The 14,748-nt window shown below is 39.1% G+C and overlaps 1 protein-coding gene across 1 annotated transcript in view; it reads left to right on the top strand.

Annotated features, from left to right (window-relative positions):
• Positions 1–14,221, top strand: part of CNTN5 (contactin 5) — a 578,245-nt gene extending 564,024 nt beyond the window's left edge. The window contains exons 20-21 of the mRNA XM_036743961.1: positions 9,145–9,313; positions 14,118–14,221. Coding sequence (XP_036599856.1) covers positions 9,145–9,313; positions 14,118–14,221 — 273 coding nt within the window. The remainder of the gene's footprint in view (positions 1–9,144; positions 9,314–14,117) is intronic.
• Positions 14,222–14,748: the final 527 nt, after the last annotated feature.

Genomic DNA, 14,748 nt, shown 5'->3' with positions numbered 1-14,748 from the left:
TGGGGGAGAGGTGTTCCTATAGTTTAGAAGTCTCATTGAAGCTGAATGTTCCCTTCTATTGCTTCCCAAAAAGAATCTAAATGGATAAAATCCTTGTGTGCTTGACACTGTCTTGCAGAGATGATTCTCTCCTTAGAGCCGATGCAAGCTCAAATCCAAGAGACAAAAAGGAAGAACAAAGGGCTAATAGGAGGGCTATTCTCAGGACAATAAGGGGGAAAACAAGTACAAATGGTCCTCAGTTTATAAACAGAATGTGTTCCAAATGTTCCTTTGTAAGTTGGTTGTGACTCAGAACAAATTTCCCCAATGAAATAATTTTATAAATGCTAGTTAGATGACAAGCTTGTACACAAAGCCTGTTTAAGTCATGATACAGCTGAAGTCCATTTTAAGATGAAAAAAATAATAATAATAAATGAGACTTCTATAGCACTTTAGGCTTCTTGGAACATTCTACATACATTAATTACCTTATGTGAGCCACACAACCACCCAGTAAGACAGCTGTTATCCTCCATTTACAGATAAAGAAGCAAGCTGAAAGGTTTCCCATGGAAGTATAACTAGTCAATCAGAGGCAGGTTTTTAATCCAGCCCAGTGTTTTGTTTGTTTATTTGTTTTCAATCAACAAGCATTAATTAAATGCCTACTAATTCAATAAAGTATTTTTAAGCATTTGTGCCAAGCTCTGTGCTCACTGCTGGAGATACAAAAAAGGCCAAAAGTCCCTTTCCTCAAGGAACTTACATTTTAATGGGATTGACAACATGTAAAAAACTAGCAACATGAAAGATGTATTCAGTGTGAGTAGAAGGCTATGTGAGAGGGAAAGACATTGGTAGCTGAGGGCATCCAGAAAAGTTTCCTGTGGAGAATGTAATTTGAGCTGAGTCTTGAAGTAAGAGAAACTAAGAGGCAGAAGTGAGAGGATAGAGCTTTCCAGGTATGGGGAACAGCCAGTGCAAAGATAGTTAAGATGGGAGGGGAAGTGTTGTGTTTCAGGAACTGTAAGCAGGCCCCATTGTTGAGTCATAGAATACCAGGTACTCTGTTAGATGCTGGCATACAGAGACCAAACTCAGACAGTGCCTGCCTTCAAGGAACTCCTATTGGAGGTGATAACACGTACATAAATATGTGCAGAATATATGTGATATATAAATATAACATAAGGTAATATATAACAACATATATAATCTATTTATGTAATAGATTATATATCATTATATATGTATTACATGATACATTAATTGTATATAATACATACACATAATATAATATATACTATATCTAAATATAATAGAAGTATATATATAAAAGAAATATGAGGTAAATGTGGGAGAGATCACTAGAATCTTGAGGGATCCAGAAAAGCTTCGTATAGTTGTTACAGTGGATAGAGCACCAGGCCTAGAGTCAGTCTGAGTTCAAATTTGGCCTCAGACACTTGCTATCTTTGTGACCCTGAGCTTTACTCCTACTTGCCTCAGTTCCTCTTCTGTAAAATGGGAACACACTGCAGAAGAAAATGGCAAGCTGCTCCAGTATCTTTGCCAAGAAAATCCAATGGACAAAGTCCATGGGGTCACATAGAGTCAAAAACGACTGAACTACAAATTGTTGTTTGAACAGAGTTTTAAAGAAAACAAGGGGATTTGAATAGTTATAGATGAGGTGGGAGAACATCACAGGCATGGGGATCAACCACTACAAAGACACAGTGATAAGTCTATGAAGTGTCATATGGGAGGTATAGCAAGAAGGTCAGTTTGAATGTATCATAATTATCCAAAGTGGAATGATATATATAAGGTTGGAAGAGTAAATTGGAACTGGGTTGGGAAGGGTTTCAAAAGCTACTGTAAACAGAAGAGCTCATATTTGATCCTGGAGGCAATAGGGAACCATCAGAGTTTATTGTATAAAAGAATGATATGGTCAGATTTGTACTTTAGGAAAATCACTTTGGCATCTGTGTTAAAGATGTATTTTTCCACTACTCTGTACTTCCTTTTGTTTGTGTGACACTGCACTCTTGTAAATCACTTGTATGCAAATAACTCGTATTTATATAGCTCTTTAAGGTTTTCAAAGTATTTTACCAAAATTATCTCATTTAATCCTCCTACCAGCCTTGTGAGATAAGCAGTATAAGCATTATAATATAATTTAACCATCACAACAACCCTGTGAGGTAGATAATACAAAGTGTTATAATTCTCATTTAATAGGTAAGAAATTGAAGCTCAGAGAGTTCAACTGACTTATCTGAGCTCACATTCTGAGACTCAAACCCTGAGCTCCTTTCCACTATCCAGGGGTGAGGAACCTGCAGCCTCACCACGTGTGGCCCTCTAGGTCCTCAAGTGCGGCCCTTTGACTCAGTCCAAACTGCTTTGTTCTGTGAAGTTTGGATTGAGTCAAAGGGCTGCACAGAGGACCTAGAGGGCCACATGTGGTCTTGAGGTTGCAGGTTCCCCACCCCTGCTGACTGTACTATGCTAATTCCTAGACCTGAAAGACATCTTAGAGTTCATCTCCTTGTAAAATGGGATTGAATCCCTTCTATGTATGATGTACAATAAAAATCCTTTTTTACAAATGTTTACAGACTTGTTGGTGGCAATGAGGTAAACAATTGTCAGATTGCACTAAAGACACCTCCTGTGGTCTGAAAGAGTTAACATAGCTTCATGAAATGAGAAATGTGTTCCAGCAGGAGGATCAAGCCTGTTTTTAAAAGCACAACATTATACACTGTTGCTAATATAAACTCATTTGCAAAATCTTATGAAGGATAGAGAAGGATTATGAACAGTATCGCCTCATAAAAAAATTGAGAATCAATGAAGGGAAAAACAAATTTACTGAAAGTTTGGCATGAAACCCAATTAACCCTTATCAACCACAAGATCATATATTGAGGTCAGGAAGGGACCTTAGAAGCCATAGAATCCAACTCCCTCATTTTACAGATGAGAAAACAGAAACACAGAGGTCAAAAAAATTTGCTCAGGCTCACACAGCCAACTTCTGAGGGATGGGACTAGACCCTGCCCATCAAGGCATAGTAAGGCTTAAAGCCAGACTCCAAGAGAGCAGAATTAGTGAAGTTCTCATCCTAGGTCAGTCCTGTTTTCTAGAGTAAGAGGTCCAACTCTTTCCAAACAAGCATAACATTACCCTGGGCCAAAATTTAAACCAAGTCTAAAGCTGGAGCTAGTGAGAACTATGGATAAAGAGTGGAGCCATATACCCACTCAACCCATGAATTATATATACATCACTCAGCAAGAAATCAGTTAATAAGTATTTATTAAACACTTACTGTATACCAGGCACTATGCTAAGCACTGGAGCTACAGACAGAAGCCAGAGAGAGTCTCCACCCTCAAGGAGCTCACAATCTAATGGCCCAGGAGCAGGCCCAGGGAACTTACCACAATGATATACCCAAGAGAGAAGCTATAATTTGCAAGGAACAATATGAGAACATCATGGGAAGACATCAGAGGCCTTGCAGCATTGTAGCTTTGAAGATCTAAGCAGTCCCCATGTCTTCCCCACATGTGGCACCCTCATGCATGACCTCTATAATTGGTCACTCTGATTGCTACTGATAGTGTGTGTGCCCTAGGTGTTAAAGAGTATGCCCTTTATAGGACAGTGAGAGAATATAATTTTTCTTATTAGGCTAGTCCAATAAATGCCATTGCTGAGTTCTCTGGCTGCCTATAGAAAGGTAAATATATCTGTGAGAGCTCATGGGCTATAGTTTTAAGAGTGTATCCCCACAAAATAATTTGAACTCTGGATTGGTCATCCTCCTTTGTCTATAAGTTAGTAGACTCCTGGGGTCTACGTATTCTTAAAAATAAAGTTCAAGAGTAAGACTTGTAGACTAAAGGCTTATAGGTTACCCAGAAGCCTCAAGCCCACACATTATGAATACTTTCTTCAAGAAAATAATCAAGTTCTAGACATGTAGAGACCAAATAGTATCCAAGAAATGAAATTGATAACAGATAGAAAATTACTCCTTGTTGATGTCAGTCATTCCTGAATCAACTGCTTCTGACCAGACCACCAATTTGTCAGAGCAAAGATCGAAACAATATAAAGATAGAAGAATGAACAAAAATGAAAATAATTTTTGTTATATGATTAGAAAACTTTAAATAAGTTGCTGATGCTACAAAAAATGAGATCTAGATGGAGAAAAGGACATCAACATAAATTACAATAATATCATATGAATGGTTAACCAATGTACATCAATTGCCATAAACACAAGATCAGAAGAACCTAAAAATTGCCCTGGCAAACATTTAAGAGATGTGACAGCCATGAGCAACCCCAATTTAAAATATACAGTGTGCATACATACATACATGCATATGTACGTACATAGAAAATGGATGAGTTGGGCTTGGATTTAACAGGTGAGCTAGCTAGCTAGCTTGCCTTTGCTGAACTTCAAAGTTCCTTCAGTGAACCCAAATATCACCCTGACAAAAGGCTCAACTTTTTACTGCCAGTATTATTCCAATATCATTTTAAAGGCTGCAAGTTAGAACACTACAGTCTCTGACATATTAAAAATAATTAAGAACTTAAAATTAAGATTACCCAGAGGACAGTGGAGAGGTGCAATGCAGCAATGCATTACAAACAAAACATCACAAAAAGGAAACAAAAGAAAGGATGTCATAAAAGAAATGTATGAACAAAAAAGAAATTTGGCCAGTCACATGGAGAAAGCTAGGGATGACCCATGGAAAGCATGTCTGCTCCAGTAGTTTCCTCACAGTATTGAGAGAAAGTGGGGAGAGCTCCCCCAACATGTGGGAAATGGTAGACCAGAGTCACACAAGATGGAAGCACAAGGATGTGGAAAGTGGTTGACCAAAGTCACATAAGATGGATACACATGGATGGATTGTGAATTGCATTGTTGGAGGGAAAAGCCCACATCAATGAAATCACAGATCTACCTGAGTATCTGAGAATCCTTCCAATAATTCTATATGGCCATGAATCATGCAATACCATAATTGCTGAGGAATCGAAATTGTGAGTCATCCCCAAGGCAATTAGTAACACATGGTAGGCAAAAATGAGCAGCTGCATTTTACCAACATTAAATGACATGGAAAAAACTATTGACAAAAAAATACACTGAAGAGGGATATATCTAGAAAGGAGTTGGTGATGTAGCAAGAAGGAGGGATAGCAGATGGAAAATTAGTAGATAGTTCATTAGTAACCATGTAATGGTAAAAGACATGGTGCATGGACTCTATTTGGGGAATTAGGGGAGGACACAGACAAGAATAACACAAGATGAGGACTATACAGGTTGTGATCTGCACTATTAGCGTAGCCATAGTCACCATTCCTTCTCTCCTGTTCCTTTGTACAGACTGCCCCCTATGCCTGGAATTCACTCTCTCCTTACAGAGTCTCTAGCTTTATTCTAAGCTCAGATCAAATGCCAGCCCCAAAGGAAGCCTATTCCAGTTCCTCAAGTCGCTACAGCCCTCCCTTCATAAATTGCTTTGTATCTGTTTTGTACTTTTTTGTATTTATTTTTTTTCATTATTATAAGCTAGTTTGTTGCTTCATACTACCTTCCTTTGAAACTAGGTGGCTCAATAGAAAGAGTCCAGAAGACCTGAGTTGAAACATAGCCTCAAACACCTAACTGTGTGACCCTGAACAAGTCACTTATCTGCCTCAATTTCTTCAACTGTAAAATGGGTCATTATGAGGATTAACAAAGATATTTGTAAAGTGCCTGGCACATAGTGCTTAATAAATGCTTAATCCCTTTCCTCTTCCCTCCAAAGACAATTTGCCACTAACAATTTATGAAACCAAAATGCCATACCAAGACAACTATGTTCTGTTTTGAGAAGTTCTGTACTTTCTGCCTTCAGCACATCTGAAGAGTGACTTGGATTTAAGGGTCTTCACCTCTCGCTGGCATTGGGGAAACAAATCAGTTCAGTGAATCTCTCTGACATATGTGCTATGTGCAAGGCATTGCTATCTGTATAAGGATTTGGACACTTTTCCCCAGCCCCAACCCTGGTCAGGGCAGAGGTTGATTCCCGTCAAGAGCAAACACTGAACGAGTTCCAAGGAGATGATCAAATCCCCCTTACGTGAGGGCTCAGAGAAGAGGACTGCACATGAAAAACCAGTTTCTGGCTATTTAGAGCCAATATGAAGAAAAAGGCTGACTTGATTTCTAGAACAGCATTATTTGAAAAAGAAAAAGACTAAAAGCAATCTAAATAAATATCAAAATAGAGGATTGGTTAAATAATCGTGGCATGTTCATGTAATAGAATACTGTAATTGAAGTAACACCAATAAGTATGCAGAATATAAAGAAACCCAGAAAGACCTTTATGAAGTAATGGGAAGTTAGAAAAAACTTAATTCCCCCCAAGACCACTTAAAGGGGAAATGAATGGGAACAAACTGACAAAGAAACAATCTTAATACAGGCTTAGAGAAAAGTTATGCCATTGTATGCATTGAAGCTAATGTATTCAGTCGTTTTCCATGGTGTCAGATCTTCATGACCCCATTTGGGGTTTTCTTGGCAAAGGTACTAGAGTGGTTTGCCATTTCCTTCTCCAGATCATTTTACAGATGAAGAAAATGAGGCAAACAGGGTTAAGTGACTTGCCCAGGGTCACACAGCTAATAAGTGTCTGAGGCCAGATTTGAGCTCAGGAAGATGAGCCTTTCTACCTCCTGTGCCAGCACTATGTCTACTGCAACACCTTCCTTCCCCTTTGAAACTACTTTATTGAAATGTAAATAATTATAAAGCATATGTTTTGATGCTTAATGTTAAGTTGTTAAGTTCATAATTTTTTATGATTTTGTTTTAAAGAACCAGGTTGATGTGGAGAGAACCAGATTGGCAAAAGGGGAAAGTATTTGCTTTGGGTCAGAGGACTGGTTCAGATTCTGCTTCTGATGCTAAGTGCTTGTGTGACCCTCCAGGGCCTCCATTTCCTTAGCTACCAAATGAAATGGTTGAACTCAGTTTCTAAAGTCCCTTCCAGTTCTCATGCCAGTTGAGAGGGCCACAGGTGGGAGGGGATGTCTGAAGTCAAACTAGGATTAGAATCAGAAATTACAACAAAGTTTGAGAAAGGATTAGGGAGCTTTAAGATCCAGGGCTCAGGCTGCAGCAACTAAGTTTGGGTAAATAGTAGAAAATTGAGCTAGATAAAAATGTATCTCTATTTTCCTCCCACAGTTGCTTTTCATGCAGGCTCTATGTGGCTGCTCCCCCCACCCCTCTGCCCCCAGTGCCTTCTTGTCCCTTCACCTGGTAAACCCACCTCCACTGAGCTCATTGTTCTTCCTAGCAACCGGCAGGCCTAATGCATTACAGTTTCTCTAAAAACAAAAAGATGAAGGAAAAAAAGTTATTTTTTCTCCAGGGTTGGATAGGATAGAAAGAAAAGCTTTCCATAATAAAAATTGCTGTTTGTTGCGGAGCAACACTTCTGCAGTAAGAAGACTTTTTCCCCTTCAGGCTTTTGAGGTAACCTCTAACTATTGCTCACATAAAAACTTAAGTCACATGGCTTTTGTGAGAAAAGAATGGTCTGGAGAAAGGGAATAGACTAATTGTCTCCTTTCAGTATTTGTTGTCTATAATCAACTGCAAATTGCTTCTGAAAGAAAGCTATTTGGAGGGCCTGCTAGAGCCAGCTAAAACTTTTCCAAGTGTTAGGGGTGGGGGGAGAGAGGAAGGCAGTGACAGTAAGAAGAGGATAAAGGATGTTGTTGGCTCCCATTGGGAAGACTGTAAGGTCTTCCACTGACCGAGCTCTAATTTGAGCTCCAGGAGGGAAAAAATGAGAAATGTGATTTTCTTCAGGATTTCTTAATAACCACAGTGGGGGGCTTGGGGTGGGGAGGAGATTGGAGAGAGGAGAAGGGAACAAGGTAAGAGGAGAGGCATTCTGAAGAAAAATAGTCTCATTTTGTTCAAGAATTAGCACACCTTTAAAATTGGCAAACTAAAATCAAATTTGCCTTATAAATTATGCTAGTCATTCTAACATGTTATCTATACCTCTCAGAAAGACTCACCCACTCCCACGTTGTCACACAAACTGTCACACATCCTTTGCACAAACTGTCCTCAGTGCCTGGAATGCCCTCTTCTGCACCCCAGCCTCTTGGAGCCCCTAGCTCTCCTCAACACTTAGCTCAAGTGCGACTGACTTCACCAGGTCCTTCTGGATCTCTCCAGTTCTTGGCGTCCTCCCCCACCTTCCATCTTTTTGTATACATTTTGTATTTATGTATCTGTGCACATTTCATCTCCTCTGTCTCCCCCTCCCCACCCTACAATTTAAGTTCCTAGCATTCAAAACCCTTCATAACCTAGCCCCTTCCCACATTATCAGTCTTCTTAAGCCTTACTTCCCTCCCCCTACATGCACACACACACACACACACACACACACACACACACACACCACTTACTCCATGACACAGTGAGACTGTTCTCCTTTCTGTTCCTGGAAGAAACAGTCCATCTGTCCATGTATTTTCACTGGCTGTCTCCCATACCTAGAATTCTCTTCCTCCTCATCTCTATCTCCTGGCTCCTCTGGCTTCCTTCAAGTCCCTGCTAGAATCACACCTTCTGCAAGAAGCCTTTCCTGATTCCCCTTAATGCTCAAATCTTCCCTTCTTGATTATCCCAAATTTAGTCTGTATCTAACTTGTTTGTCCATAGTTGTTTGCATGCTTTCTCTCCATTAGCCTGTGATTTTGTTGAGAGCAAGGACCATCTTTTGCCTTGTTTGTTTCATTTTTGTCTTTGGATCCCCAGTACCTAGCAATGCACTTCGGTGCTTAATGCATAATAGATTTAGAGCTGGAAGAGATTTTAGAATCCATCAAGTACATTCCCCTCATTTTACAGATGAAGAAACTGAGGGTGAGTGAAGTTAAGTGACCTGAACAGGGTCATACGGTCAGTGAGTTTTTGAGTTAGGATTTGAACTCCGATCTTCCTGATTCCAAGTCCTGTACTCTCTCCACTGAACCACCTTGCTGCCTCTAGGCATTGAAATCTGTGTTTACATTTACAGGTGTTTTATAGGCAAGAAGGCCACAGCAATAGTCAGGTCATTGAAACACAGAAAACTCAAGCAGTGGTCCTCCTCCCTGATGTTGGGGTTTACATCATTGAAGTTCGAGCATTCAGTGAAGGAGGTGATGGAACAGCTAGCTCCCAAATCAGAGTACCATCATATTCAGGTAAGTACTGTTCTGGTCAGTTAAGCTCTGTTAACTCCCAGAGCTCAATCTATCACTCACTTTTCGAAGTTAATACATTCTCAAGTAAGCTGTTTATGTCCCCACTTCTTTGTTTAGGTCCATACAAACCTTGTTAGGGTTAGCCTGGGTATTTGCTCCTGGCTATAGCTGCCCATAATACTATTAATATAAAACTGGCAATGTTTAGCCTGGAAAATAGATTAAGGAAAATAGAGTTGCCTCCAAACATGTGAAAGACTGTCATGTGAAAGAGTGATTGGAGCTATTTGGTATAGCCCCAAAGGGCATTAGCTAGAACCAATGTATAGAAAGTGCAGGAAGTCCAACGTTGACTTAATATCACTCAGTTCAACTCAACAAGCATTTATTAATCACCTACTATGTTCCATATAAATTTAATTCAAGGCACTCTACTAGATATATTGGATAGGAAAACAAGAATCAAATATTTCTTGCCTTCAATTGGCTGACATTTTAGGATAGATGGAGCAGGCTGGGATGGGGGTTAAATATGTGCACAGATACATGAATGTAAAGTATATACAAAGTAATTCAAATTTAATTCCAAAGGGAGAGAAAACTCACTGAAGGGGTTGAGGGGAGAGGGATAGGAGGTAGTTGAGGAAAGGCCTAATATAAGGTGTCACCTAATATATATGCTTTGCAGGAAGCTAGGGAATCTCAGAGATCAAGGTAAGAGGGCTGCACATTGCAGAGATGGAGATCAAAACAAAACAAACAAAACATGGAGGCAAGAATTGGAATGTCGTGTCAGTCAGTCAACTAGCATTTATTAAGTACCTTCTGTCACCTCCTCTTAAGCATGTACAAGGAAATAGCATTGTAGGCCATGGAAAGGAGAGTTGGCTGGTAAAAGAGAATAATATGAAATAACGTTAGAGAGGTAGCTGGGATTCAGATTGTGAAGGGCAGGGGCAGCTACGTGGCACAGTGAGTAGAGCACTGGCCCTGGAGTCAGGAGAACCTGAGTTCAAATGTGGCCTCAGACACATGACACACTTGATACACTTACTAGCTGTGTGACCTTGGGTAAGTCACTTAACCTCAATTGCCCTGCCTTCCCCCCTCCAAAAAAAAAAACCAGATTGTGAAGGGCCAGACTTCCTAAGAAATAACTTCCAAATGGTTAGAACTGTTCAAAAATAAGATAATAGATCTATTTTAAAGCTGGAATGGTCCTTAAAGGTCATCATATCCAATCCCCTCATTTTACAGATGAAGAAACAGAGACAGAGTGGCTAGGTGACTTTCCCAGTGTCACCCAGCTAGTAAATGTCTGAGGCATTCTTTTAATTTAGTTCTAGGATGTTTGGGGATACCTTCTATGAGAGTGAGTTCCCCAGTGCTAGAAGTGTTCAAGCATCCCCAACAGGAATGTTTCAAGGAAAGTACCTACATTAAGTGGGCTAGCCACTTTTAAGATCCTTTCCTACTCCTAGATTCTGCAGTTCTGGGATGCTAAGGGAATATTTGAAAAAGTCCCATAGCTTATATTTTTCTTGTTTTTTAAAAGGTATAGACTTCCTATCTTGGAGAACAAAATTTTTGTCAACAACAATAGTCAGCACCACTAACTATATTGGTTTATGCCCTCAAGATAATTTTAGTACTTTAGCTTAAGCCGTCAGCATGCTCCAAACACTCTCTGAGCCATACCATCTTAGCAAACTGTGCTGGCCCATATACTGAGCATTCTACTGCATGGCTATGTAGGGCAAATGATTAAATCTTCCCCTGTTATAAGAATGAAGTTATACATATACTTTTCTCTTCTGGAATCTTTCCAATTTTTTCTCAAAAATGTGGACTCCCATAACATCTTAGATCAGCTAGAAGCATGAAATTTTAGAGCTGGATGGGACCTTAGAGATATGATAGTATAATTGCCTCATTTAACAGATGTTAAGTGATTTGACAAAATAGTTAGTGGCAGACCTGAGACTAGAACCCAGATTTCCTGGAAAGCGTCAGTGGCTCCCTATTGCCTCTAAAATAAAATACCAACTGTTCTGATCATCTTTTTCAGCCTGACTGGTCTCCCTTTTCACACTTATTTCACTTTGTCCCACTTCAGGAAATCACAGTTCCAGCCAAATTGGCCAAGGTACTCTGCCCATCACATGACATCCCATGTGGGTATTTTTGCACAGGCTGTCCAGCATGCCTAAAATGTGCCCTCAGCTCACCTTTGCTTCTTAGAATTCTTACCTTTCCTCAAGATTTGTGTCAGGTCTTCACCTTCTATACAAAGCCTAGGTGTTGGTGCTTCCTTGCTCCCCAAATTATGTTGTATTTACTTAGGTATTTAAATGTTGTTTCACCAATAGAATACAAGCTCCTTAAGTGATTTTTAATTCTATCTTTGTATCCCTTGTGCTTGACACAACACTTTGCATGGTTTTTGGTTTGTTTGGACAAGACCTGTGATTTATTCCATCATTGTTCACATGACCAATAGCCTCTACAAAGGTACATATACACATTCTCTGCAACTTATAGTCATAGAGACACTATGAGACTAATCATAGAGATCACTTGGTACACTGAGAAGTCAGCTGATTTGCACAGCCTACCTGTACCAGAGATGTGGCTTAAATCTGGGTCTTCCTGACTCCCAGGCCAGTTCTTTATCTACCATGCAACATTGCCTCTCAATGCCTTTCATATAGTAGGCACTTAATTTAGACACTGGATCTGTAGCTCTGTCTCTCCTGTATCCTCTGTCTATTCACATACACATATATGAGGAGGAAAGATTGCATACATAGATGTACATATAGATAAACATCTGTATATATACACACACGTGTCTATATAAATTGTGTATATACATATAATGTATGTATACATATGTGCATTTATGCATGTCTGTGTATATACATATGTGTATCTATATAAGGATGTGTGTATATACATTTATGTATGTTATATACATGTAGGTATATATGTGTGTACATAGGTGCATTCACTTCTTGAAATTCAGAGACATAGAGAGAAATTTTTTTAATTATCACATGAAATGATCTACTAAGGGCCCCACCAGTGCCAAATTTAGGGGATGACTATTTCACATTTCTCATTTATTAAACCTGTGAAAAAAGAAAAAAAAAGTCTTCTACGAGGCTTTGCTTTCTTGACTTTCACACACCATTAGCCAGACTCTTCACAACATCACTATCTTTGTACCAATTGAAATAAATATAACATTTCTTTGCTATTTTGATTAATGATATTTGAAATAAAAGAAGCTTTCCAGATTTCCTGTTTCTTGCTCAAGTTAAATAAAGGGAAGTATTGCATCTAAAAATAAATCAAAACTATGTGAGTATAATTAAAGTCTTAACCAAATCCTATAAACTTCAGCTGGCCTGTTAGCCTAACTGTTGTTAGAGGAAGAGTCTGTAAATCAGATCTGAGGACTTAGGCTGCTTTTAAGTAAGGTCAGTGACTGCCCCAGAAGGTATGTAGGTAGAAAAACATTCCTGAATTGAGTGAGTCACAGTGGAATGGAGAGGGAGACAGGTCATGTCTGTTCAGGTTAACAATACAAATATTTTGACTTGATTAGTCCGTTCAACCCATAGTATAGCCCCATGCAGTGGAGATCTTGTAAAAAAAATACTTTTCCTGAAGGAGAGGATTCTCTTTTGCAAAATTTGATTTGGAGACCCAGCATTTGAACTGATTGCATTGGAAAATTCCATTCCTTCAAGCATCTATTTATTCACCCGCAAACTGATTGCTTGACTGAACTGGCTAAATTATCTGGTTATTTTGTCAACACTTTTTTTGTTCTAACTCCTGAACACTGAATTGTCATAATTACATTTTTTAATTGAAGTGAGGATTTTTTAATAATATTTTGGTTTTCCCCAATTACATGTAAACATTTGTTGTGTTGTTTTTTTTTTAAATTCTGAGTTCCAAATGCTGTTCCTCCCTCCTCCCTCTCCCCACATCCTTATGATGGTAAGCACTCTAATGCGGATGCATTTACATGTGCAATCATGTAAAACATTTAGGATTTTCTTTAGGTAAGAACTCTCTTACTCTAAATTATACTAGCCATCTTTACTCCCTTGTACAGGCTGTCTCACATGCTGGGAATGCCCTTCCTCCTCACTTTCATCCCTTAGAATGTTTAGCTTCTTCCTTCAAGACTTAGCTCAAGGTACCAGTTCCTATGGGAAGCTTTTCCTGATTCCTACCAATAATGACTTATGAGTGCTCTCTCTCTGTTCATACCATCCTATATTTGCTTCTCTGTGGATGTGTTGTATCCCCTAGTAAACTATAAGCTCTATAACAACAAAAACTGGGGTTTTTTTGTCTTTTTATTCCCAGTGTCTTGCACAGTGTATTGCATGTAGTAAGTGATCAATAAATGCTTGTAGATGTAATTGAATTGATATTTCCAAATTATTTGAGTCTTTTCAATAAATCAAGTCTCAATGGCCTCTGAAACGTTCTTTTTCATCAAGTATTTCTGCACAGGTTTAGTTTTGTCCCTATCTTTTTTTCTCCTCATATACACGTACCCAAATGTGAGTTCCTTCAGGGCAGGAACTGCTTTTTCCTTCCTTTGTCATCCCAGCTCTGGTACATAGGAGGTGCTAAATAAATGCTTGTTGACTGACAAACATGGAGTTTCCGGTCACAAAAGTTATCAGAGCTGGACAGTAAGTTTAACTGAATCAAACACCCTTTGCTCCCCATAAACATAGCCATAACCTATTTCAGTGATGCCTCTTTGTTTCTACAGGTGGGAAAATCACAAGTGCTCAATCTTCTCTCCACACCTTCTCAACTTCTTCATCGTCAGTAACACTGCTCCTGGCATTGGTAGTCCCTTCAACCTCATGGTGAAGACTGCAGACTTAACGTTTTTGTTTTGCTTTAGCTTGGTCACATCTGTGGATGGAGCTTTACATGAGTGGAGAAGCTGGAACCCTGAGCTAAGCTTATAAACCCTAGAACTACCCATGGTGCACTTAGAGGAGTGTTGGGGGGGAAATGTTACTTATTCATCAGGTTTTCTCTTCGGTTTTTGTAAATGTCCTCAAATAGGGGAGGACAGTTCTTGGCCCAATAAAAATATGCAGATTGTATGTAATGAACTTTTGTAAGCAAAGGTAATTTCTGTCAAATGTATTCTTTACTTTTTTAATAGGTTTGAATTTGATTTTGTATCTGATGACCCTGCGTATGTGCCATTTGTTTGTTAAAGCAGTGGTGTCTAGTACATCTGTTTCAAAAAAAAAAAAAAAAAGGAAAGAAAAAAAAAAGAAAAAAGTGAAGGTGAATGGTAAAGACTCTGAATCTAGTGTTTCTCATTTTCCCTAAGGCTGGCTGTTGCAATCGACAAACCAGTGGGAGAGAAGAAAAATAGTTCA

This window comes from Trichosurus vulpecula, chromosome 2 (assembly GCF_011100635.1).
Source record: "Trichosurus vulpecula isolate mTriVul1 chromosome 2, mTriVul1.pri, whole genome shotgun sequence".
Classification (NCBI taxonomy): domain Eukaryota; kingdom Metazoa; phylum Chordata; class Mammalia; order Diprotodontia; family Phalangeridae; genus Trichosurus; species Trichosurus vulpecula.
This window is presented reverse-complemented; position numbering and strand designations above follow the sequence as displayed.